Source organism: Podarcis pityusensis (assembly GCF_964106645.2).
Source record: "Podarcis pityusensis genome assembly, chromosome: 2".
Lineage (NCBI taxonomy): Eukaryota > Metazoa > Chordata > Lepidosauria > Squamata > Lacertidae > Podarcis > Podarcis pityusensis.
Window position 1 is genome coordinate 43,326,482 of NC_138029.1, and position 26,919 is coordinate 43,353,400.

General features: G+C 43.8%; 2 protein-coding genes and 1 long non-coding RNA gene across 7 annotated transcripts; 1 reads left to right on the forward strand and 2 right to left on the reverse strand.

Moving 5' to 3' along the window:
• Positions 1-44: 44 nt before the first annotated feature.
• Positions 45-12,896, reverse strand: LOC308471911. The gene is made up of 3 exons (XR_013983210.1): positions 12,506-12,896; positions 1,985-2,094; positions 45-726 (listed from the first exon to the last, which is right to left on the reverse strand). It is a non-coding gene; the product is annotated as an uncharacterized lncRNA (long non-coding RNA).
• LOC308471907 (olfactory receptor 10X1-like) lies at positions 12,781-18,190 on the forward strand. 3 transcript variants are annotated; one of them, XM_080996210.1, is made up of 2 exons: positions 12,781-12,829; positions 16,827-18,190. In XM_080996210.1, coding segments are annotated over exons 1-2 (960 nt in total). In that variant the 5' UTR covers positions 12,781-12,827; the 3' UTR covers positions 17,785-18,190. The 3 variants fall into 3 exon arrangements, with proteins under 3 accessions (XP_080852336.1, XP_080852337.1, XP_080852338.1); XM_080996211.1 differs by lacking the exon at positions 12,781-12,829 and adding an exon at positions 14,737-15,131; XM_080996212.1 differs by lacking the exon at positions 12,781-12,829 and adding an exon at positions 15,522-15,575.
• Positions 18,191-18,229: 39 nt separating this feature from the next.
• Positions 18,230-26,655, reverse strand: LOC308471910 (low affinity immunoglobulin epsilon Fc receptor-like). 3 transcript variants are annotated; one of them, XM_080996216.1, is made up of 6 exons: positions 26,505-26,599; positions 25,942-26,014; positions 23,962-24,084; positions 22,473-22,618; positions 19,870-19,979; positions 18,230-18,903 (listed from the first exon to the last, which is right to left on the reverse strand). In XM_080996216.1, the coding sequence occupies exons 1-6, from the start codon at positions 26,595-26,597 to the stop codon at positions 18,723-18,725; spliced, it is 726 nt and encodes a 241-aa protein (XP_080852342.1). In that variant the 5' UTR covers positions 26,598-26,599; the 3' UTR covers positions 18,230-18,722. The 3 variants fall into 3 exon arrangements, with proteins under 3 accessions (XP_080852342.1, XP_080852343.1, XP_080852344.1); XM_080996217.1 differs by lacking the exon at positions 25,942-26,014 and having other exon boundaries at positions 26,505-26,655; XM_080996218.1 differs by lacking the exons at positions 23,962-24,084; positions 25,942-26,014 and having other exon boundaries at positions 26,505-26,621.
• Between the last annotated feature and the right edge of the window lie 264 nt (positions 26,656-26,919).

Sequence of the window (26,919 nt, forward strand, 5' to 3'; positions counted from 1 at the left end):
AAATTATTGGAAAATATTTACAATAACAAGTCACAAAGAAGCGCTGAGGACAACATCCTGCTATTTATTGGCTAATGAAAACCTGCAGAGGATTCAAACCCCATGATCTTAATGCAGACCAGATGAAATACACTTGAATTTCCTGATAAGTGTTCATTCAGCAAGTTCATTATGAAGTTTTCCTCCTCTGGTTCATGAATAGCCACCTTGAGGTCTGTGTTGGGGTGTCCTGGAAGTCTGCTGGTTTCAGAGTATGGCCCTTTCTGATGTGATTCATTTTTCCTTTGGGGCAAAGTCACACCTGTGTAGAATGGAGGAGGGCACGGCTGTGTGGGCTCCATGTTTGTGTCTCTGTTGTGTGGCCTGTTGTTGCTGCAATAATAGATGGCTGTGTGTTTTGGAGTACCCTTCTGGAAGGATTCTCATGAGTGGGCGCGCGCGCGCACACACACACACACACACACACACACACCAGATCCAGAGCAATAAACTGATCTAGAGCATTTGTTCATAGCATTCTGTCACTGATTGAGGATGTACACCAATACTCTTCATATGCTCACCTCCTTCCCCACCCACCGAGAAAAGCCCTTTGCCCCTGCAGTGCCATTTCTGATGCTTTTCTTTCAGGTGCTGCTTTTGATTTAGTATTTGCATGCTGCTCTCCCAACAACAAAGCTGAACAGCGAAGTAGACGAGACCATATTTCCATCCATAGAGCCAGTGCTAAAGAACATAGTCAAGGAAAAAAACAAACCGTTCAATGAACAGTTAATGCAGTTCAATACAAACTCTAAATAAATAAATAAATAAATAACCAACCAACCAACCAACCAACCAACCAACCAGAAATACCTGCTGAGATAGGAAGGGGGCTTTTTCCTTATCCAGTGCAACAGCACAACCCTAGACAGCAGCTTCTTTTATAATTTCTGCCGCAAACTAAGGCAAGCCAGCTGGTCTCACTGAGCTCTGGACACAACACAAGCACTCCCTTGCAAACTTTGCTGCCACTACTATGACCAGTGAAATTACCGAGGTTGGAGTCCAAGCCCACCTCCCCACCCCAACAATGTTGTAGCATGTGGCTGGAAGACCAGGGGCGCTAAGCATTTTTGGCCTCTCAAAATATGTTTGGGGAGTCACACCCCCCCATGTTCCCTACAATCAGGGGGTAGAGGTGGCCGAGCATGGAGCCGACTGCAGCTTGAGTGACTAGCTCCTGCTGCTGCTGCCCTGGAAGGCTGCTGAGGGAAAGAGAGGAGAAGCCGCCAGCCATTGCATTCAGCTCCATCCCCTTGCTCCTCCTGAAATGTCACCCAGCCTGCGTCTTCACCCAGCTCCCTCAATATTTGGCACAAGTTGGCGCCTCTGTGGGGGACAGCAGCAGTTCTGAGGGTTGTTAGGAGGCTTCTCACTACCCTCTCAAAGTTATGGTTCCCTGGGAAGAGGGACAGAATGTTAAACCACTCTAAGAATTGGAGCTCTGTGTAGCTCTCAGCACCCTTAACAACCTGCAATGCTCATGAGCCTTTAGATGGAAGCCATGACAGTTAAAAGTGCCATGATGCTATCTTAAATGTATAGTGCAGATGGGACCCATGTTAGGAGAGGGCCTTACTGCAAGACCACAGGAACTCTCAGATTCTGGCCTTTAATCAAAGTGATGGGGTCAAGGAGGATGAGTCCTCTCTTTCTGAAGTCTTGTGATGAGCTACTGAATTCCATAACAAGGCATCGTGTGACATGGTGCCAGGGGTTGGAGGGGAGGCGAGAAACAGAGGGAGTGAAGTGAATTCTGACAGAATGCTTTCTTTTGGCCACTTACTAAAAACCCGGATGTGCTGCTACCCCAACACAGATAGAAACAGTAATGCACATCGCAGTTTTCAGCTCAAAACTGCCCATTTAACGTGGTTAGCCAGCTGTGCTTTTGAAACATCATAAGAGATCTGAGATAAATCGACTGAAAAGCAACACTCACGTGTAAGAGGCATTTGTGCCATCCACCCACTTCCATGCCATTTCTGTTGTCATGTATCTTAAGCCAATCCTCTGTGAGGTCTTCTTTTTCATGTTATAAACAAGGAAATCCTAGAAAAAGATAGAGAATTGATGGATTTTCTCCTCACCCACTCCTCAGTGTTCCCAGCAGTGGACCTGAGGACTGCACCCCACATGTCTCTGTACAAATGTGAGTAAATCATATGCACATGTTCACATAGCTAAGAAGTAGAGCACACACTTAGCATGCTGAGGGGTGGACGAACTTCTGCCTTCCTGTTTTTCTTGTCCTTTCAGGCCTCACATTGACAACTTAAAACATAGCTAAGTTGTTCTTTTTCACAATTGAAACTGAAGATGGTTTGGATGGGGTGTGTGTGGATACATTGACACATGGTGCTTCATTGTAGCACCCTGCTTGTGGTTAACGCTTAGCTGGAATGAAATATTCAACGCAGCAATAGAGAAATTAAAATAATAATTTATTTGTCAGACAAATAAATGAGAGGCACAGTGGTATATGGTTACCAAGCTCTGGCCTGGTCTCCTGCCATTATGGCCAGCACTTATATTCCCTCAGCCCAGCCCCCTTGCTCCTCCTTTGGCTGCCTCTGTCCAATCAGCCTGGTTGAATTTCCTATTGGCTGATTGCTAGAACCAATCATATAAGATACTCCCATTTCCTATTACCTTTTATGGGAGACAAAGAGCTATATTTCCTTCTATTTATAATTGGCAAACAAGTAGCCATTAACCTCTACAAGGCACCTTAATTACCAGATAACCCTTTGCCCTAGACAAGGCGCCTTAACTAACATTTGACCTTTTGCCCTATTGCCCTATTCACTCCAGAACAGATGGTGGCTAATGGTTCTATTTTTATCTGAACAGAGATCTTGGGTTCACCAGCTATGAAAGATCGCCTTCTTTGGAGCCATATGTCAGGAGTGCTCTGATGGTTTCCTGCCTGGCAGGGGGCTGGGCTCAATGGCCCTCGTGGTCTATTCCAACTCTAGGATTCTATGATTCTATGAAATAAGAATCTAACATAAGAATCTAAATTTCTAAATCCTTTGCATAATTACATTTAAGCCAATATATTTAATACATAACATATATAGTTTTTTTATAAGCAAAGACGTTCACAGTAAGAAAAAACTTAAAAACACTTTCTTCAGAGAGAAGCCCCCCTTTCCCTAGCCAGCTGCTGTTTCCATTAGCTCTTGCCGTTTGTCCTATTTGTGGCACAATATTCTTACTATTTACCAGCTTACCATTGTGTTTTTGCAACTTGATTATTTGTAAGGTCAGTGACCTCGCTTCCCAGCCTTTTTATGACCGCAATAAACCAATAAACCAAAGGGGCCCTCTGCCTAAGAGGATGAACATCTGCCAAAATCTTAGCCAGCCTAGTTCCTGCCTGGCATGAAACATTTGTGAATTTAAGCCCATTTTTAGAATTATAGGAACCTGATCAAAATATAAGCCTTGATTATAATGCAGGCTCAGATGCCTCATTCCCCCCTTTCAAGCTCAAGGACCTTCATCCCAAGTGTCCTTGATAGCTTGACCTTCATCATATTCCTGAGGTAAAGCTCTATATAGGGCCATGATATGAGGTAGAGTTTCATTCGAAATCATCTTGCTAATTGTACTTCTAAAACATGAAATGATACATGGCACAATACATAAAACCATTATTACTACCGTCAAGAAAAACAAACAAGACAATAGTATCCCTTTGAGTCCCGCAACATTAGGTAACCAGTTGGTGAGCCATCCCATATCCCATCCTTCCCATGTTTGTACTGGGACATGTGCTATACTCTCCATCTTTGTGGCCAACACACGGATTGCCTCACCATTATCAGAAATGTTAAAGCAACAGGCATTCCCTGTCAAGTTCAAGACTCCACATAGGCCTCCCTGCCTGGCAAGTACATAATCCATTCCCATTTTCAGCTGCAAAATGGCGGCTCTACTTTCATCCAGCTGTTGTGCAATAAGTCTCAAACTCTGGGCTGTTGCATTGGTTACAAGTTCCACTACTGCTTGCAATCGAATTATTCTGTTTAGATTATAAATAGGATCCCGTGCCCCTTGTATGAGCTCACCAGGATTCCAGGAGGCAGGATCATAATAGGCTATAATGCGCTCTGGTGGCCAATCATCAGTATCGCTCCAACTTTGGGTACTTCCTCCTGCTATATGAGAAATATCAGCGTTTCTTCGTGTACGCTTGGCCGAATTAGTGGGCATAATCCACATTGGTGGTAATACCCATCCCAGGAAACAAGTCCCACTCCATTTGGAAGGGAGTTGCTTGTATGCCCATTCTCCACATATCCACCACAACCATCGGGTCTGAGGTTTTTGGTACGTGGAGTGCAGAAGGCGAAATATCAAAAGGGGTAGAGAGTTCACAGTGCAGTATGTTAGATTGCCTTTTTCTGTCACAGTTATGTTCCATACCACTTTCCATGCATCAATAAAAGGAGGTGCACAGGGCAAGGTATTCCGAGTTCGATAGGTAGTACCGTTTACCCAGGTTTGACTATTCTTAATATAATCCCAAGTATAGTGACAATGAGAAGAGCCTACCATGGTAGGATCAGCTGCCTCTGATGATTTATGTACACAGAATTCCCCTTGTACAGGTATAACTCGTATTGGTTTAGTTGAGTTCCATCCGGGGAAATTCTGTACTTCTGTTTGGTGTGGCATTTCGCTTACCATACCAATGGCATTTAATGGTATTGGTAATAAAGGCATACCTCCCTCTGAATCATCTGGCCCAAGAGAGCAAACAAGACAATTGGTCCTATTTGTAACATTGGCTACCATCTCAGCTAAGCCTACCCACATATTGTGGTCATGGCGGAATCCATATTTAGCAAATTTGGTCAGATTCAAGGACCCTTCCCCTTCCCAAGGGATCAGGATTAATAATAAAATCATGTTGATGTGTAGTATATGCATTCCTTCCACAAAAGATTACCTTATTGTGATAGCATAAAAATATTAGCCCCAATATAATTCCCCCAGTGACAGAAATGGGGAACCACCAAGACCAAAACATATATCCCAAGGATCCCCAATGAGTAATATCCTTGATAATTGTTCCACAAGGGGGGGCAGTCAATTAATTGTATTAGAGAATCTTCCCGTTCACAATCGCTGGTTTAGACGCTCCTCAAGCTTCAGGCGTGCGCAGGTCAGCCAGCTTCCAGGTTGTGGCTGCAGCAGGCCGGTCGTCTAATGTTGCCCGTGACCTAGCCCGTTCCCCGTAGGGCTAGATACAGGGGTTTTTGGAGAGAGTCAGTTTTAAAGGATTAGAGGGGTCACCTTTGCATGTCCAACTGCCTTCAGACTTCTTCAAACGGGAGTGATGAATCCAGGGGGTCACCTCAGCTACCTTCACCGCTGTTGGAGTAGAGAGCAAGACGGTGTAAGGTCCACGCCACTTAGGTGCAAGTGGATCACGTTTCCACTCTTTCACCCATACGCTATCGCCAGCCTGGAACTGATGAATCGGCTCGGCAATGCTGCACGGCGTGCGCTCGAGGGCCCACCTGTTAAGAGAAACAAAAACACGGGAGAGAGATTGCACTTGTCCCTGTGTCACATAGTCTCCTATTTGTTTGAGGTCAGCTAGAATATCCTGAACAAAGGAGGGCGGCCTCCCATACAGGAGCTCAAAAGGTGACAACTTAAGTCTTTTTGTCGGTGCACACCGAACACGAAACAGTGTTATGGGTAACACATCTACCCATCCCAATCCCGTTTCCTGGGTTAATTTTGCCAATTGGGTTTTCAGAGTCCGATTCATTCTTTCAGTTTTCCCTGAACTCTGAGGCCTATATGCTGCATGCAGTCTCCATTTCACTTGTAGGACTCGACATACTTCTTGTACTACTTGATCAATGAACGCTGGCCCATTATCACTTCCAATGCATCTAGGTAATCCAAACCTCGGGATCAATTCAGTGAGGAGTCTCTTAGTTACCTCTCGTGCCTTTTCAGTTCGGGTGGGAAAAGCTTCAACCCATCCGGTAAGAGTATCTACAAACACAAGGAGATACTTGAATCCCTTAGAAGGGACCAGCTCTGTGAAGTCCACAATTAGGCTTTCCATGGGGACATATCCCACATGTTGGATTCCAGGAGGTTGTACCGGTCCCTGCCTGGGATTGTTTTTAGCACAAAGAACACATTTCTGTGAAATGCAAGTTGCTAATTGTGATAGGTTAATAATATACAACTTCCGACTGAGACTCTCTCTGGTTGCAGTACCGCCAAGGTGAGTAGATTCATGATAATTTCTTACAATTGTGCCTGCTAGGTGATGAGGTACATAAATCCTATTGTCCGGCAGGATCATCCAACCATCCTTCACAACCGCTCCTTCCTGTTCAGCCCACTTCCTCTCTTCTGGGGTATAGTGAGGTTTAACTTCTCCTGGAACTACCTCTGGTATGAGGGCTGCTATAAATCCTCCCACAGGCTTTTGGGCTGCCTCTCGGGCTGCTTTATCAGCAGCATGATTTCCTCTGGTTATTGGATCCCTTCCTCGTCCATGACCTTTGCAGTGCATTACAGCAATCTGTTCTGGAGCCCATACTGCTTCCAACAGGATTTCTACTTCAGGTCCATATTTCAAGGCCTTCCCGTGGGCTCCTATTAGACCTCTTTCTTTCCATAGAGCTCCATGTGCATGCAGGGTTAAGAAGGCATATTTAGAATCAGTATAGATGTTTGCCTTACATCCGGCTGCCAATTGCAGAGCTCTAGTTAAACCTATAAGTTCAGCTTTTTGTGCTGAGGTGCCAGCAGGCAAAGCTTCAGCTTCCACAACTTCCTCATTGGTGACCACAGCATATCCTGCTCGTCTGGCACCTTCATGCAGGTAACTGCTACCATCAGTATAATATACAACATCTGGATTTTTCAATGGTTCATCTTTCAGATCGGGTCTACTGGAATAAACTTCATCCATTATTTGGAGGCAATCATGTGATTCTTCATCATCTACCTCTGGTAGGGGCAGCAAAGTTGCTGGATTGAGCATATTCACTACTCGTAGATGAATCCTGGGATTTTCACACAATAGGCCTTGGTATCTAGCCATCCTTGGGTTCGTTAGCCAATAACTACCCTTATATTCCATGAGTGTCAGAACAGCATGAGGTACATTCACATACATCGTCTGGCCGAAGGTAAATTTATCAGCTTCTTTGACAAGGCTTGCAGTGGCCGCTACTGCCCTTAGGCATGGAGGCCATCCTTTTGCTACTGAGTCCAATTGTTTTGACAAATAAGCTACTGGACGATTCCAACTTCCTAATCTCTGGGTCAGGACTGCTGCTGCAATCCCATTCTGTTCATGTACATACAGCTGAAAGGGTTTTTCCGAATTAGGCAGTCCAAGGGCTGGGGCCTCCATAAGTCGTTGTTTGATAACTAAAAAGGCTTGTTGCTGCTCAGGTCCCCATACGAATGGGTCCTTTTCTGCACCTCGAGTGCTTTCATGTAAGGGCTTGGCCAGACTGCTGAAATCAGGTATCCATAGTCTACAAAACCCTGCTGTTCCCAGGAATCCTCTGAGTTGTTTCCTTGTGGTAGGTTCCTTGATAAGGCAAATAGCTTCTTTCCTCTCTGGTCTCAATGCTCGTTGTTGGTGTGAGATGTCAAAGCCCAAATATTTGACCTTTTCTAAACATAACTGTGCCTTTTTCTGGGAAACTCGGTAGCCAGCTTCCCAGAGCAAGTGGAGCAGTTCCTCTGTCCCTTCTTTACAAGTATCAAAATCCTTTGCTGCTAATATAAGGTCATCTACATATTGCAGAACCACCTTTTCTCCAGGTATTGAGGGGTAACTTGTTAGATCCTTCGCCAAGGCAGTGCCAAATAAAGTTGGGGAATTTTTGAATCCCTGGGGCAATCTCGTCCAGGTTAGCTGGCCTTTTGTTCCTGTTAAAGGGTCTTCCCACTGGAAGGCAAATATAGGTTGGCTCTGTGGTGCCAGCCGGCAACAGAAGAATGCATCTTTCAAGTCCAATACAGTAAAAAATGTTGCTTCTGGTGGGATCAAACTCAGCAGGGTATATGGGTTTGGTACATTTGGGTGCAAGGTCTCGATAGCCTGGTTTACGAGCCTCAAGTCCTGTACTGGCCTGTATTCATCTGTCCCAGGTTTCCGAACAGGCAATAGAGGTGTGTTCCATTCTGACTGGCAGGGCTTAAGCAGACCATATTTTAATAAGTGGTCCAAATGTTTCTGGATGCCCTCTGCTGCTCGCCGGGGTAAAGGATATTGCTTTACAGATACAGGGGTAGCCATAGGTTTTAGGGTTACTACAATTGGAGCTATATTCTTAGCCATTCCTGGTGGGCTATTTTCGGCCCATACTCCTGGTGGCACCCGTAGGGTTCGGAGGAGCTTGTTTAACTCTGTATCCAATGTGGGTTGGACTTGCAGGGCTGACATTAGGCGCCATGATTGTTCCTTAGGTACTGAGAGGGAAATTATTCCTGCTGCCTTTGATGGCAGTTTCATTTCTGGACCTCGAGGAGTGAAGGTGATTTGGGCCTGCAATTTGGACAACATATCTCTACCTAAGAGAGGTATTGGACACTCAGGTATATACAAAAACTGATGGGTTAAACGATGTCCCCCAATCTGGCATTCCAAAGGTTGGAGGAAAGACCTCTTAGCTGACTGACCAGTGGCACTTTTAATGACTACACTTTTGGATGCCTTTTTCTGCAATAGTTCTGGGAGTACTGAGTATTCAGCCCCAGTATCAATCATAAAGTCTATTAAATGGCTCCCTAATTGAATCGTGACCGTGGGCTCCTGGAAGCCTAACTTTATGGAGTCCGGTCGTTCCTAGTCTTGGGTAAAATCCTCCTCTGCCAGTCCAATGAAATTGTCCCTACTCCGTCCTTGTCCAGGTCTCTGATATCTTCCATCTCGGATCATTCCCCGTCCCTGGTTTCTTGGGCCGGAGCCTGGGCCTGGGCCTGGGCCTGGGCGTACTTCTTCCAACCTCAGGGGTTCAGGACACTCCCGCTTCCAATGACCCTCCTTCTTGCAATTTGCACATTGATTCCTTCCCAGTGGTGGATTCCTTCCCCGCCCTCTCCCTCCATTTAAGGGGCGGTAGTCTTGCTTCACTGCTGTGGCTAACATCACCATCTTTTCCTTCTGCCACTTCTTCTTCTCTTGCTTCTCAGCCTCATCCCTATTCCGATAAACTCGGCGTGCAATGGCCATAATTTGGCTCATCAGCATCCCTTCCCATCCTTCTGATTTCTGAATTTTCTTACGAATGTCAGAAGCGCACTGGGCCACAAATGTAGCAGTAATCATTCTGCTGTTTTCAGGGGCTTCAGGGTCAAAAGGAGTCCATATACGATAGGCTTCCTGCAGCCTCTCTAAAAAGTCTCCTGGACTCTCATTTGGTTTCTGTTCTACTTCTGAGACTTTAGACATATTAGTGGGCTTCTGGCATGCCCTGCGGATACCTTGCACAAGCGTTTGGCGGTAGGTGGTAAGCCTGGCCAGGTGAATTACATTGTTTGGATCCCAATTAGGATCTTCCAAGGGAAAGTTGTCCCGGAGATGACGGTCAACATTTAAAATATTTCCCACTCTGGCCTGCTCACGCAAATATATCTGTGCCTTTTCAATTATGTCTCTCCTTTCCTCAGTGGTGAACAGAGTATTCAGGAGCTGGCGGCAATCTGTCCAAGTAGGACTATGAGTATTTATTATTGAAGTCACCAAGTCCATCATAGCCTGAGGTTTTTCTGCAAAAGATGGGGTGTGTGTTTTCCAATTCATCAGATCCGTAGTTGTGAATGGAATGTACTGGAGGGTTGAAGTTCGAGGTGGCCGTGGTCCGAGTTGCCCGTTAACCAGCACAGGCTCCTCAAGTGCATCAAATACTCTTCTGAGAGGGGCTACTACGTGATCTTTCTCTTCGCTTTGCTCTAGGGGCCTCAAATCATAGGGGATTGTATCTGTCCCAAGGCGTTCTTTTAGCAGCTTTATACGCCTGGCTGTATTGCTTGCTGACCGATTAAGGTCTCCCTGTAACTTCTGTAATAATTCTCTAGGACTTGGATGTACAGGGGTTTGGGGTAGGCAATCAGTTGTTCCACTAAAAGAGACTGTAGATGGAGTTCTACTGGGACTCACAGGTGGAATAACCACTTCTGCTTGGGCTTTATTATAGGCCTCCAATGCCTCCTGAAGATATTTATCATAATCTATCAAGGAATCAAGTTCTGTGACTCCAGCCCCATTATTCATTCCACTTTCTTGCCTTGGGGTTACAACTGGTGGAGTGTTTGGATTAGGCTCCCTTCGATGTGGAGCATAGGGTGGAGGTGGAAGCACCTCTTCCTCTGGTCCCTCAAAAATGGGTTTGAGTTTATTTGGCAATATTCCTTTCCTAGCTTCGGCTTTTACAGCCAATAATTTGCATCGTTTGACTTTGCATTCCCTTATCCATGGAGGATTTTTATTTAATGTGCTCAGCCAAGAATCTATATATGAAAATTGTTCTGGGCACCCTCCAGTTTCTTTGGCGATATTAGACCAAAGTTTGCTTACTAAATTTATATCAAAGGTTCCCTGAGATGGCCATTCAGTATTTTGTTTCGGCCACTCTAATTCACATAACGTTCTCAAGCGCTCTGGCGTCATTTTGACTCCATATGCCCCTGAGAAGGCTTTCTTAAAATTATTTAACATACATTCAAGAGGTGTATTTTCCCCCTTTGAACCCCCAACTCCCATTGTATGGCCCTGTGAAGTATCCACTCAGTCACTCACACACACGCTTCGTGAGATTCCTTGCCCGGGTGAAGTCGCCTTACCGGGAACCGAAGTACTACCCACTCCACACTCAGGTCAGCTACAAATTGTACTTTCTCACACATACAATGCGCTGGATACTTCACCATACTCTACCTCCCAACCTTTCCCTTTCCCTACACCAGATCACCATCTGATGTACCCAACCACCTAGCATACTCAGTTCCCCTTTACTGAGACGCAGAAGTTTGATCAAGACTTCTCTTCCTCCCAATTAATTGGAGGGCCAAAAACCCCTTAGTGCACTTACCCTTAGTTGGTTGCCTGTTTATTTCTCTGGTTCCCCCCGGTCCGTCGCCGTCGGTGGGCAGGGTATCAGACAGACGAGACTTCTGCGTTCCCCTGGAAAAAAACTTTCCAGTGCGCGCTGGGTAAGCAGTGAGTGGTCCTCTCTCTTGTACCCTGCCCAGTAAGGCGAAGGGGCTGCGTTCCAGCAGACCACTTATCCGAGTCACGGCACCATAAAATGTAGCACCCTGCTTGTGGTTAACGCTTAGCTGGAATGAAATATTCAACGCAGCAATAGAGAAATTAAAATAATAATTTATTTGTCAGACAAATAAATGAGAGGCACAGTGGTATATGGTTACCAAGCTCTGGCCTGGTCTCCTGCCATTATGGCCAGCACTTATATTCCCTCAGCCCAGCCCCCTTGCTCCTCCTTTGGCTGCCTCTGTCCAATCAGCCTGGTTGAATTTCCTATTGGCTGATTGCTAGAACCAATCATATAAGATACTCCCATTTCCTATTACCTTTTATGGGAGACAAAGAGCTATATTTCCTTCTATTTATAATTGGCAAACAAGTAGCCATTAACCTCTACAAGGCACCTTAATTACCAGATAACCCTTTGCCCTAGACAAGGCGCCTTAACTAACATTTGACCTTTTGCCCTATTGCCCTATTCACTCCAGAACAGATGGTGGCTAATGGTTCTATTTTTATCTGAACAGAGATCTTGGGTTCACCAGCTATGAAAGATCGCCTTCTTTGGAGCCATATGTCAGGAGTGCTCTGATGGTTTCCTGCCTGGCAGGGGGCTGGGCTCAATGGCCCTTGTGGTCTATTCCAACTCTAGGATTCTATGATTCTATGAAATAAGAATCTAACATAAGAATCTAAATTTCTAAATCCTTTGCATAATTACATTTAAGCCAATATATTTAATACATAACATATATAGTTTTTTTATAAGCAAAGACGTTCACAGTAAGAAAAAACTTAAAAACACTTTCTTCAGAGAGAAGCCCCCCTTTCCCTAGCCAGCTGCTGTTTCCATTAGCTCTTGCCGTTTGTCCTATTTGTGGCACAATATTCTTACTATTTACCAGCTTACCATTGTGTTTTTGCAACTTGATTATTTGTAAGGTCAGTGACCTCGCTTCCCAGCCTTTTTATGACCGCAATAAACCAATAAACCAAAGGGGCCCTCTGCCTAAGAGGATGAACATCTGCCAAAATCTTAGCCAGCCTAGTTCCTGCCTGGCATGAAACATTTGTGAATTTAAGCCCATTTTTAGAATTATAGGAACCTGATCAAAATATAAGCCTTGATTATAATGCAGGCTCAGATGCCTCATCATAAGAAACAACAGGATAGATATGAATTTTTTCTACCATCATGTGCTCACTGCTTCCCAAACCAGTAGCAGGAGCACACTGGATGCAGAGTAAATAGTGAGCTCCTGCTCTTTTGGATGTGACGGCCATTTTGTGTCCACACGGGAGCCATTTTGTATGTAGCATTTCCATTTGCCCCAAAAGGTTGCTGACATTGGGTTTACTATTGTGCTGGCCTCCTAATTCACAGGACCATCAAACGCATGGAGCGTGTGGGAAAGGGCTTGGAAAGGTCACAAACACTGATTTTAAAAAGTGCCTCAAAAGAGAAGAATGCAACAACATGATTTATCCTGATTCCTTGGGCTAGCTGCCATCAATGTAACTTTCTACTATAGTATACTGAACTCTGTTCTTTTGCTAGTAGAGGGAGGTTTTTTCCTGAACAGTGAAAGATACATTATTGAGGGCTAGACAAGGGTAGTAATATGACTCAGCAGAAGTCAATGCTTTATAACATCAATCAATAACTTGTTAATCACTACATCAGGGGTGCCAACATGAACAAAATATTGGGGGGCTCAGGTAAGCCCCGCCCCACATAATCATTCACAACACACACACCATTTGAATGGCTATGCCCATCAATATTGATGGGGCCCTTGCCACCTCAAAAATGGGACATCACCCTACTGAAAAAACTAAGCAATAAATTACAGTTGTTGAGGGAACGGAAACAAAAGGATAGCTTCACGATGGTTTGGCTTAGTTTTATTACGTTTGCAAGTCTTCTAGATAATAATCCCTCAAAAAGCAGCGTATAGCTCTATATGGCTAGAGTGATCCTACAAAAGGAAAAGGCCTTGGGATTCCATTTCTACCCCCTTTCTCCCCACATTCACATTCACACAAGCACATCCTTTTCTCCATTATCTAATAAAAGAAACACTTAGTTCATTAATAATCATCCCTGCCCCAGACTCACTTGAATCTCTAAGTTTTTTACTAAATGACTGCCACTCAAATAAAGCTGACCTCTTATCATCAATAAATATTGTCTTATTTTCTATTTATAGATTTTCTATGTTTTTTTTCTTTTCTTTTTTGTCAACATTTGGTGCTTAATAGGTATAATATTATGCTTTCTCAATCAGAAAAGTTTCTTTTTTTATTTTCCAGATTAAGGGTATATAAATGTTCTACATTGTTAAGGGGCTGAATTGTTAAAATTAAATAAAAATCATTATTATTTTTAGTTTAAAAACAAAAGTATCTAAAGAGCTGTCATATAGAAGATGAAGCAAGCTTTAAGTGAGCCAGTGTGGTGTAGTGGTTAAGAGCAGTAGTCTCGTAATCTGGGGAACCGGGTTCGCGTCTCCGCTCCTCCACATGCAGCTGCTGGGTGACCTTGGGCTAGTCACACTTCTTTGAAGTCTCTCAGCCCCACTCACCTCACAGAGTGTTTGTTGTGGGGGAGGAAGGGAAAGGAGAATGTTACCCGCTTTGAGACTCCTAAAAGGGAGTGAAAGGCGGGATATCAAATCCAAACTACTCCTCCTCCTCCCCCTCCTCTTCTTCTTCTTCTTCTTCTTCTTCTTCTTCTTCTTCTTCTGTTTTCTCCTGCTCCGGAGGGTAGGACCCAACCCAAGGGATTCAAGTTACAAGAAAGGAGATTCTGACTAAACACCAAGAAGGATGTTCTGAACATAAGAGCTGTTCAACAATGGAAAGGACTCCTTTGGAAGTGGAATGAAAATATTCCTTGGAGGTTTTTAAGCAGAGGTTGGATGGCCATCTGTCATAGATGTTCTAGTCGAGACTTTTGCACTGCAGGAATTTGGATGACCCTCAAGGTCTCTTCCAACTGTACAATTCTATGATTCTGTAAAAACAACAACAACACCTCAGACAACCGTTTATGTGGTCTACAAAAGAATCTCAACTAAATTTTATAGATATTTAAAGAGTGTAGCCATATTAGTCTCTTGCAGCAAAAACAGCCCAAGACTCTTTTGGTGCATTTCGCAAAGTGGGCTTGAGTCAGCAGCAGTTCTGGACCATTTTTATTCTTGAAAGGTTAGTCCTTAAGAAGGATTCAAGAAGTGAACCAAGCATGGCTCAATGGACAGACAGGATCCAAAAACATAGAGTGCTTTTTCATATCTCAGCTATGCATGTAAGAAATAGCTGTGCGTGTAGATGAAGAAGTATGACTAATTAGAAATATGACTAATTAGTATTTTTTTAAACTAAAAAACATTGGCCCGTTGAGTTTCTGAAACTTGAACTTAATTTTGTTTTTCTGGAGTAAATAACAAATGATGAAATATCTGATATGCTTTCCTTTATTAAACATCTCCTGAGCCAAATTAGTGTAATTTCCCCACAGGCCTTGCTCCACGAATGTCTCTGGGATCTTGACGCGGAATCCCCACAACCTGCGAACAGGGTTTAGCTACCTTTCTCTTTTACTTTTTGGAATTGAATGTTAAACTTATTGCATAGTTAGGGGATGACATGCTCTCCACCCATTCCTTTGCAACAGGACCACAGATTTCAGTGGAAATTGTGGCAAGACGTTTTGGTCCTTACTTGAGTTTACTCTCTTTTTTTTGTTTTGTTTGGCCAGTTGTAGTTTCCTCCTTCTCTTTTTCTTTTTGCAGCTCCAGATCAGAAACGAAAGGTAAGCCTCCTGTTATTGGGATTATTCTGACAATCAGAAAGTGTGCTTTGTTTGAGAACTCATTTAAGCCATTGGCTTAGTTTTCAAACAATGTTTCAGGGAACTCCAACATTCTTTAGGGTTCTTCAATGAGATCAACAGAGATGGCAACCAAGCATCCTTGAACATTTCACTTGTTTCCATCACTACTGATCTTCTCTCACATTCTGGAGTGCCAAAGCATTATTGCATGACTTCTAATGGTGCTGAATTACCTGGGAAACTAGCTGTTAACCAGCTCAGGTATATGGCAATGTCCTTAAAAATATATATCATTTTTGGCCTTCAGTGCCAAACAGTGGTGCAGTGGTGTGCAGTTGGAAAGTATATAAATTTCAACCACTGCAGTTAGTGGAAGTGATCTGGGAATGGAGAAGAATGCCTCAGGCGATGAACTTAATAGAGGTATGGTGCAGGAGAGGAAAGGGGCAGTGTCACTCTCCTCAACAAACCTTAGACTACTGCAGTTAGATCTCACCAACCCTCTGTCCAGGTTGGGTGGTATTCAACTAAGTAAGCTTCTGCCCAGTTTGAGTGATATTCAAGTAAGTATTACCCATTGAAATTAAGAAACAACCTAAGTTAGGTGCTCTGAATAGAACTTAGTTAAATACCATCCTTTATATAGTAAAAGTGTGGACCCGTAAATGATAGGCGCTCCATGAATCAAAAATGCATTTGAACACTTAGCCACTAAACTAATTGCTTCAGAATAAAATCCAAAGTGCAATTGCAGCTAGTTTTTCCATGTATTTTTATGGAGAGCCAGTTTTGTGCAAATAGGCAGAGAAAACTAAAAATGCTTTGATCCTGGCAAAGAAATTAAGCTTGCAGAAAGAAGTATCATTTAAATCCTTGGAGTCAGACAAGATGCTAGGTAGATCTGTCTTTGAATCCTTTTCTTTGAGCCAGTCAGTTATTTTTATTTTTATTATTATTAATTGAATTTATATACCGCCCTATATCTGGAGGTCTCAGGGCAGTTGACAGGTGTAGACAATCATAAGACAGATGAACCAATTGTAAAATGGACAAAGTCAGAACTTTTGAAGGTTGAGCCCTGTGGTACATATTTTGCTGGTAAAAAAGGCAAAGAGGTTATAATTGGTTTATTAAACTTTGTAATTATTAAACTATAATATATCAGATGGTTAAGAAGGGATTCTGACACAATCTAGGTGCACTCATAGGTAAAGGCAAAGGGACCGCTGACCATTAGGTCCAGTCGTGACCGACTCTGGGGTTGCGGCGCTCATCTCGCTTTATTGGCCGAAGGAGCCGGTGTACAGCTTCCGGGTCATGTGGCCAGCATGACTAAGCCATTTCTGGTGAACCAAAGCAGCGCATGGAAACACCGTTTACCTTCCCGTTGGAGCGGTACCTATTTTTCTACTTGCACTTTGACGTGCTTTCGAACTGCTAGGTTGGCAGGAGCAGGGACTGTGCAACGGGAGCTCAGCCCATCGCAGGGATTCGAACCGCCAACCTTCTGATCGGCAAGTCCTAGGCTCTGTGGTTTAACCCACAGCGCCACCCGCATCCCGGTACGCTCATAGTGATCTTTTAATAACTAGTAACAATGTGAAAGATCCATGCTGCTCATTGTCCATAAGACTGAGCCTTGTGTTTGGTAACTGTGATCTTCTTCTTTCTAAGGTGCTGGTACAACACAATGAAGAAGAATCACACACAAGTGACAGAATTTATCCTGCTTGGGTTCTCTGTGCCTCCAGAGCTACAGATTGCATTTTTCATCTTGTTCCTGCTCATGTACATCCTAACCCTGATAGGAAATCTGCTGATAATGTCCGTTGTTTATTCTGATCGGAGCCTCCATGTTCCCATGTACATCTTCCTCTTTGCTTTGTCTTGCTCTGAAACCTGTTACAGTTTAGTCATTGTCCCCAAAATGCTGGTTGATTTGCTAGCAAAAGTCAGAACAATCTCTTTTGCAGGGTGTGCTGCACAAATGTTTCTTTTCCTTGGACTGGGTGCAACAAACTGTCTCATTCTTACATGTATGGGCTATGATCGGTACCTAGCAATATGCCACCCATTGCGCTATCCTGTCCTTATGAATATGCGGGTAATTCTTTGGTTCATAGTCATTTCCTGGATTGCGGGATTCCTCATATCTCTAAGTGAGGCTGCTCAGATCCTTAGGTTGCCCTTTTGTGGCCCCAATGCCATCCGGCACTTCTTTTGTCACATGAGGGCAGTGGTTAGGTTAGCCTGCACCGCTGATAATACAACTGAAGTGTCTATCTCTACTATTGGCATGCTGGGTTTGGCCGGCAGCCTTCTGTTCATCATATTGACTTACATCTTAATTCTCTCCACCATCCTGCGCATCCCCTCCACAGAGGGCCGCCAGAAAGCTTTCTCCACCTGTGCCGCCCACCTCATTGTGGTAAGTGTGCACTATACATTTGCCTCCATCATTTATTTCAAATCGAGCTCAGCTGACACATTAGAGGATGACACACTGATTTCCATACCCTACACCATAATTACTCCATTTCTCAGTCCCATTATCTTTACTTTGAGAAACAAAGAGATCAAGGTTGCGGTAAGGAAGGTAATCACTAAAAAGGTACTTTCTCAAAAGATATGAATACAATAAATGCAAACAAATTCCATTCAAACCAAATTGCATTTGTGGTTGTTTCAGTGTATCACTAGGTTGTGTAGCAAATGTCTTCATGTTAGAGGATAGCCCAAAGGGTATGAGTCCTGGGTCTTTCATATTTGACCCTGGGTGCCCTGCCAAATCCTCTTCTTGGCTTATAGAGTGACTGGTGGCCTTGCAAATTGAAGTACTCACACTCACACACCATCTTAAATTTCCCAGAGGAATCTATCCATATAAATCATCATATGAAAATGTTATAAAAGTTTGTATGATGGGCATGTGGTCTGAGTCTGTCCATTGTTCTCTATCGCAGACACTTTGTTCTTAAGTTATAAATTGTCATATAAGAAGAAAACAAAAGCAATGTATTCTCAAAAGAGCTGAAATTATTGGAAAATATTTATGATAACAAGTCACAAAGAAGCGCTGAGGTCAACATCCTGCTATTTATTGGCTAATGAACATCTGTAGAGGGTTCAAACCCCATGATCTTAATGCAGACCAGATGAAATACACTTGAATTTCCTGATAAGTGTTCATTCAGCAAGTTCATGATGAAGTTTTCCTCCTTTGGTTCATGGATAGCCACCTTGAGGTCTGTGTTGGGGTGTCCTGGAAGTCTGCTGGTTTCAGAGTATGGCCCTTTCTGATGTGACTCGTTTTGCCTTTGGGGCAAAGTCACACCTATGTAGGATGTAGGAGATCATGGCTGTGTGGGCTCCATGTTTGTGTCTCTGTTGTGTGGCCTGTTGCTGCTGCAATAATAGATGGCTGTGTGATTTGGAGTACCCTTCTGGAAGGATTCTCATGAGTGGGCACACACCCACACCAGATCCAGAGCAATAAACTGATCTAGAGCATTTGTTCATAGCATTCTGTAACTGACTGAGGATGTACACCAATACCAAACAGAAGATTGTTCAGTGAGAATTATGAAAAGCCTGCCAGACACAGGCAAGCTGCATGCTCTTTTCACAAATAAACAGATTGGTGGAGTTGCACGAGCCATTACGCCACTTATGGTTCTCTCCTTTCTTCATGACAACACAGTCTTTTGGATTACGGCCAGCTTTGCTAGTCGGTTCAGAAGGCCCCCATCGTCTGAAAAAGAAAAAGAAAAGCAAACATTTGCCTGGTGATGAACTTGCCAAACTGTCAGTTCTCACTCGCCTCCTTCTTTCTAGTCACGTGTGGTTACTCTTCACATGCTCATCTCCTTCCCCACCCACCGAGAAATGCCCTTTGCCCTTTCGGTGCCATTTCTGATGCTTTTCTTTCAGGTGCTGATTTTGATTTAGTATTTGCATGCTGCTCTCCCAACAACAAAGCTGAACAACAAAGTAGACGAGACCGTATTTCCATCCATAGAACCAGAGCTAAAAAACATAGTGGCATATCAGTCAAGTAGAAAACAAACCGTTCAATGAAGAGTTAATGCAGTTCAATACAAACTCATTAATAATACTAATAATAATTTACCAGAAATGTTTGCTGAGATAGGAAAGGGGCTGTTTCCTTACCCAGTGCAACAGCACAATCCAGGCAGCAGCTTTTTTTTTATAATTTCTGCCGCAAACTAAGGCAAGCCAGCTGGTCTCACTCGGCTCTGGACAGAGCACAACCAATCCCTTGCAAACTTTGCTGCCACTACTATAACCAGTGACATTACCGAAGTTGGAGTCCAAGCTCACCTCCACACCCCAACAATGTTGTAGCATGTGGCTGGGAGACCAGGGGAGCTGAGCTTTTTGGGGTCAAGGAGGATGAGTCCTCACTTTCTGAAGTCTTGTGATGAGATACTGAATTCCATAACAAGGCATCGTGTGACACGGTCCCGGGGGTTGGAGGGGGAGGCGAGAAACAGAGGGAGTGATGTGAATTCTGACTGAATGCTTTCTTTTGGCCACTTACTAAAAACCCGGATGTGCTGCTACCCCAACACAGATAGAAACAGTAATGCACATCGCAGTTTTCAGCTCAAAACTGCCCATTTAACATGGTTAGCCAGCTGTGCTTTTGAAACATCATGAGAGATCTGAGATAAATCGACTGAAAAGCGGCGCTCACGTGTAAGAGGCATTTGTGCCGTCCACCCACTTCCACGCCATTTCTGTTGTCATGTATCTTAAGCCAATCCACTGTGAGGTCTTCTTTTTCATGTTATAAACGAGGAAATCCTAGAAAAAGATAGAGAATTGATGGATTTTCTCCTCACCCGCTCCTCAGTGTTCCCAGCAGTGGGACTGGGGACCACACCCCACGTTTATTTGTACAAATGTGAGTAAATCATATGCACAAATATGAGTAAATCATATGTTCACATAGCTAAGAAGTAGAGCACACACTTAGCATGCTGAGGGGTGCCTTCTTGTTTTTCTTGTCCTTTCAGGCCTCACATGGGCAACTTAAAACGTAGCTAGGTTGTTCTTTTTCGCGACTGAAATTGAAGAAGGTTTGGATGGGGGGGTGTGGATACATTGACACGTGGTGCTTCATAAGAAACAACAAGATAGATATGAATTTTTTCTAACGTCACGTGTTCACTGCTTCCCAAACTGAATACAAAGCAAACAGGAATGTGCTCACACAGCCAGAGATTTCTTGTCTCCAAGCCCCAACTTTGGGACAGGGAATTTTAACTCTTGCAAAACGGTTACCGTATTTTTCCATCTATAAGACGCCCCCATGTATAATACTTCCCACCCCCATTTGGGGGGACTCAGTTTTAAGAAAATGAGGGGAGATGGCCCAAAGTTGTTGAGCCTCTCACCCCACACAGCTGCGGGCAGGCAACACTGCCTAGATCATTTCCCGCACGCAGTGGCACCAGGGGAAGTTGCTCTCCTGCCAAAGAGCTGGCTGGCGGTGCACAGCTTCTCCCCCCCCCACGCAGCTGTGGGCAGGAACCCCCCCCCAGATCGCTCCCCACTCGCTCCAGCATCGGGGGAAGCCGCACTCCCACCAGCGGCGTGCCGCTTCTCCTCCCCCCCCCAACATGCCACTATCCATGTATTGGACGACCCCAGTTTTTGACATGATTTTAGAGTCAAAAAACCTTGTCCAATACACGGAAAAAAACAGTATCTTCTTGCAACAAGTTAGAACATAGAAAGCTGACATTAGAAGAACTTCTTTATTTACTTCTTTTATATATTTATTGAATCCACATCCCGCCTTCCTCCTGAAGCAGCCCAGGGTGGCAAACATAACAACATTTCAAAAACTAAACAGGCAAACAATTAAAGCATTCTAAAAACAATTACAATTGAAAACATCTAAAAGCAGTTACAGCTAGAAACATTACTAAAGACCTCATTCCCTCCAGTGCTCCCAGGGTTGCCTTTTACGTTATGTCTTTTTATGACTGTGGATTTAAGCCGACAGCTTTAAATGTTCTGTTGTGCTACCATTTACTGGTTGGTTTTGTGATCATTTTTCATTTGCCACTGGAATATATGAGAAACAAAGGCCTTTGGGGGGCAGGTAGAAGCAAGCAGTACAATTTTGGAGGTCCTGCTTTAGAATTTTAAATAAGTATCACTGGAGAGTGAAAGCATTTAGGTCGTATGAAAGGAGCACCTTACTTGTACTGCAGAATCTCCAGAAGCACATCTGGGAGAGAGAGACCTCAGCTTGAGAGACCTCAAAGAGCCTCTGCCAGGAGGACCAAAGACACCTCAATAGGAGGCATTTTTGTTTAGTTTGTTTACATTTGATGCAAAAGAACCAAAGTACAAGTTTGGCCCATGTGAAGAGTGTCTTAGGGATGTGACACTGCTTTCTTATTTAACTTTCTTTACTGCAGTAAACTTTTGTTTGATCATAATGAAAAACAAATTGTTATAGATTTGTGGAGGGGGACCTCCTCTAAACCCTATAAATTAATAAATGGTAGGAATTTGATTATTTAGAGTACTGAAGGGAAGATTGCAAGCCGGTGGGGGAAAACAGGCTAAACTTCCTTTCCAAGCCAGCTCTTCACCTGGGTATAAAACATGACAAAAGTTGTTGATGGCTCAAAATGGATTCTTGGGCTTGGGCTTGGGCACACAGAGGTTGCCATGGTGATGGGGTGTGTGCTTAAGGTGTCAGGAAAGGAGAGTCTTCAGAGCAAGGTGAGCTGGGAAGGAGAAGGGGAAGAAAAAAGAGTGAGTTCCATCTTGGGCAGGCTGGCTGAAGACTGGCTGGGAGAGATGTCTTTGACTCCTGTGTTGCACTGGCTCTGGGAAACAAGTCCTGCTTAAGATCACCATGTTGTAAGATTGGGACTCCCAACATGCAGACTGAAGGTGTAAGTAGGTAAATAAACTATATTTCTTAAAGTCTCTGCCATTTCTCAATTCTCCAAAGGAACACAGACCCTGGGTGGGTGCCTGGAACTCCCTGGAATCTTGTTACCACTTGGGGGTCGCACCCAACTTTTTTAGCAATATAAAAGAGACAATTTCATTTGAGAAGAAAGTAAAATTAATTGGAATAGCTGTTATTCGGGGCTCCCCAAGCTGATCTTTAACTACACCTTTCCATGAGGTTACACCTAGCAGGTGTTTTTGTGTGCTGTCCTCCTTATTGTTCTGATTGGGAAGATTCAAGGTAGGTTGCAATCATAACATTCCTGGAAGCAGAAGAGGAGCTTCTTGTGCAATATGTCCATCACAGGGAAAACTCACCTGTTCCTTTTCACTATCTATAATCACCAGATCTGCACTCAAGTCTTGGCAGGTGCTCCTGGCCTTTTCCCAAAAGACTTGTTTTCTGGAGTAGTAGTAGCATTTGTCCTGGAATTCATGCCATTTGAATGCACATATTGGAAAGCCTGCAATACACAGATTTGTGAAATAATGCAGCACAGAATGAATGCCTCTTTGTTTACAGGATGTTTTTGTGACTGGCACCATATACCACTACAGACGGACACTTAGCAAATGCACACATGTGGCCTGTAGGTCTTTTCTGTTTATCCATATTGTAGTACACAATGCCTCCACCAGCGTCTTCCCCATTGGTAGTGTGGCCTTTAGACTATTACTGGACTGGCAAAAAAACTCTTTAGCATTCTGACTGATGCTAATTGATTCATACAGTAGCTTGAGCATTACATAACATTAGAACATAAGACGAGCCTGCTGGACCAATGGCCCATCTAGTCCAGTACTCTATTCTCACAGTGGCCAACTAGATGCCTTTAGAAAACCCACAAACAGGATTGGAGCACAAGAGTAGCCTCCCTGCTGTCCTGCGGTTTTGAGCAACTGTAGAGGCAGATAAGAGCCATCATGCTAAGCAGCCATTGATAGCTTTGTCCTCCATGAATTTGTCCAATCCTCTTTTAAAGCCATCCAAGTTGGGGGCCACCATTGCCTCCACTGGGCGTGAATGCCATGGTTAAACTATGTGCTACATGAAGTACTTTTTTCTTCTCTCTGTCCTGAAACCTCCACGATTCCACTTCATTGGATATCCGGGAGTTCTAGGGTTATAAGAAAGGGAGAACAATTTTTCTCTACACACTTCGTCCATGCCATGCATAATACTATGAATGTCTATCATGTGACCACTCGCTTGCCTTTTCTCTAAGCTAAAAAGTCCCAAGCGCTGCAGCCTTTCCGCAGAGGGGAGTCACTCCATCCTCTTGATCATTTTGGTTGCCCTTTTCTGAACTTTTCCCAACTCTAAAGCATCGGAATCCAGGCTCAACATATGCACGTGTGCTTGCCGGTCCTTGCCAGTTTTTGACATAGCAGGATGGGAGCTAGTTTCCTCCATGGCTCTTCTTCAAGAACAGAACTGGTGAGCAGAGCTCAGTCCTCTTGGAAAGGCACCATCAAGTTTAAGAGATCACTGTAACCAACCACAGGCCTTCAGTATTAGGGCTCCTATACAGTACAGTGAATGCCTGGGTACAATTTCAGCAGCTAAGTCACGCCTTGCCACAAGTCTGCAGAGGTCTGAAAATCTATGAAACCCTAAGGGACAGGAGTTTTAATATTGAAAGGAAGGCCAGACCATGTCATGTTCTTTTCTGCAACTGCTGTAAGACTTAGTCAGTGAACCCACAAACCCAAACCCAGCGGATCCAGCCCTGGAGCAGTCATTGCCCATGGCCTGCTATGGAGGATGCAGACTCAAGCTAGCAATTAGCTTCAAACCTGGACTTACATCTGAGAAATGCAATCACAAAGGCAGCATTTGCCATTATCAGGGAAAAGATTGTCAGAAGGTAGATTACGAAAAAGGTTATCCTGTGGCGGTCCCATTTGCCAAAACTGGATGCAAACAGAGCTAGAAAGAAATGAGAAGACATTCACAAAAGTTACTGCAGGAACAGCTTGTTTCAATTGCCAGGCTACTAGGCAAGGGAAAGGCATCTGTACAGTATCTGGGAGATTATCAATAGGATTATCAATAGGAACACATGCAGCTCCTTTCCAATCATTCCCATATGATCAGTTTCTAAAATAATGTTGGTTGGCTTATTGTGCAAATGTATTTAACAGAGGTGTGCGTTGTTTTTTTAAAAAAGAAAGGCTTGGAAGCTGAAGCTAACCCACAAACCAACATCTATCTCATTCACATATCAACAGCATTGCTTTAAAAATAAAATAAAATAAAATATGTCCCCTTGGTAAAGAACAAAAGGTTCTGTACCTACAGTTATTCATTGTCAGAAGGATGGCTTTGGATTCTAAGTTTACATTGTGAGAGGAGGTTTCATGGCTGCCTTGTGCAGGAGGAAGGAGAGAGAGCAGAAGGAAGGAGCTTAGGTGATTAATGGGAAACCACAAAGTGGATTTTCCCTGACTGTCTGTTAGTGTCATCCCTGCCCTCTACAGACTGGGGGCATGCAAGCTTACTGATACCCACTACTATATTCCATATAGACCAGAGTTTGCCAGCTTCTGGGGGCCAGTGGACACATTTGGAATTTTGAGAATGTGCCGTGGGTAAGGAAGGTGGGACAACACAAAATGGCCACCATAGGGTGGGGCAGTATACAAAATGGTTCCATGTCTTAAAAAAAGAGCGGAAAAAGAGAAAGAAACACAAAAATGGTGCAGGCCCATCAATGGAAGAAAGGCACCTACACCAGCCACCACCATCCTTGCTCACAGAGAAAAGTTATTTGCACTTCGGCTCAGAATAGAAGGGAGAGAGGGTGTCCATCCTATCACCCAATGAAATGTGGGCATGTTTTAAGGGAGTGTGTTCAGTGTAGGAGAGGCCAAGCCAGTGCAAACAGTATCTTATGAATCGTGGATTTCTGAGGGGATATTCACTGAGAAATTTCACAAGCCCTGTAGAAGACACTGTGCGTGCCATGCCGTCAAACCCTGAGACAGACAATAGTGCAGATCCTACCATTTCCAGATCTGCATTGTGTACATTCAAATATGAACGGTGGTCATGCAACTCTAAAGCTCCTGGGCCATAATTTCCAAGGGCAACTTATGTGATGCTCCTTGAAAGGGCAGCCCATATTCTATGTTTTTCTGTCATTAACATTTTGATCTTGAGGGATGGGTAGAAGGTAGACTGGGGTCTACTGTTGGCTCTGTTTGTTATTTGCATTAGATTGGCAAAGGGCTTCTGATTCCCAATTGTTTAACAAAAGCAAACACACACACAGAGACACACACACACACACACACACACACACACGAAGACACAACCTTCAAATTAGGCAGGTAACTGAGGAGGACAGAGAGTGGATTTTTGTGGGATAGGAATATGCGCTCAGTTATACCACCTTGAAAACAAATACCTGGGCTGAGCATGTACTCATCCTGTCTAAGGTCGTTTCCAGATCATCTGGAATTCAATTGAATTCCCACCTGCAAAATAGTCTGGAAGTGGTCTAAGTATATGTCTGTCCCCAACATAGGTTTTACTCCTGTCTTCAATTGGTATGTCTTAGGGCTGAAATCTGCCCTCTCCTGTTTAGGAACACAAGAACAAGGAGGGAGGGAATTGCCTTTATCAATAATTTAATACTCACCACATTTCTGAGGAGCATAAGTCAACTTAAAAACTGTTGTTTTCAGTATTGCACACTCCATTAGACATGTTTACATTTTTTTTAACATGTAAGAGGCAGATCATCTTAATATAATCTATATAATTATAATCTATATTTCTCACCTTGCTCTATTTCCAGTTCTTTCTCTGGTAGTTTTCTCATCAGCATGTCCTCGTCTACAGTGTAGTCATAGCCCTGGTTGTTATTGTCATATACAATGGTCGCTCTCCCTCCGTCGCACCTCACATATTTTATCAAGTTTTTATTTTTAGTTAATGCACCTATAGAGGCATTCTTCCAAACACAGACCCATTTTTCTTGAGAGATGTTACTAGATCTCCCTCCCTTTAATTTTGTAGAGGCTGTTCTTGAGCTGGCTAGCACCTTGGTATCAAGATCTGTTCCTCCATGCAGCCTTGGACAGAGCTACTTGGCGAGGCCACCTAAAGGTGAGGCAGAGCCCAGAAGGAAGGAAGCAGTAGCCACCCTTACATTACGCAACTTGACAATTGTACATGCTGGGAACTGTCAGGGGACCTACACAAATATTTTGAGGCTATGGTGTTGCTAAAGCTTATGCTTTGGGAATGTAGAGTCTGTTCCTTTGAGCACATGATCAGCTCAGGAGAAATGAGGAAGCCACGGAACTGAAATTAGGGGAAAGGAAGCCAATGTCAATGTTTACCTGTTCCTCCATGTTTCGAGGACATTTCCGAAGCATGGGACAGTTTCTCTGAAACAATGGCATTCTGATACTCTTCATTCTCATAGCCGTCATCCATGGTGGCCTCAAATCTTCTTCTGTAATGGTTTCCAAAGTAATTGGCAACCGGATACTTCTGCCTTCTTTCTATCACTATCAGCTTCCTCTATGTAATAAACCACAGGAAAGCCAGGCACCCTGATGCCTGACTAATGCCTCACTGCTCAAGGGAGGGGGGAATATATATTATTGTTAACTAGATAAGCCACTGGGAAAGTGCCATTCTCGCAGTCAAATCACCACCTCAGGAAAGGTGATAGCCCTTCCCTAGCTAAGGATGGCTGAACTGCTTAGTTGTGTACAGTCTAACTGTGTATGTGTACATTTGTGAAAGGGA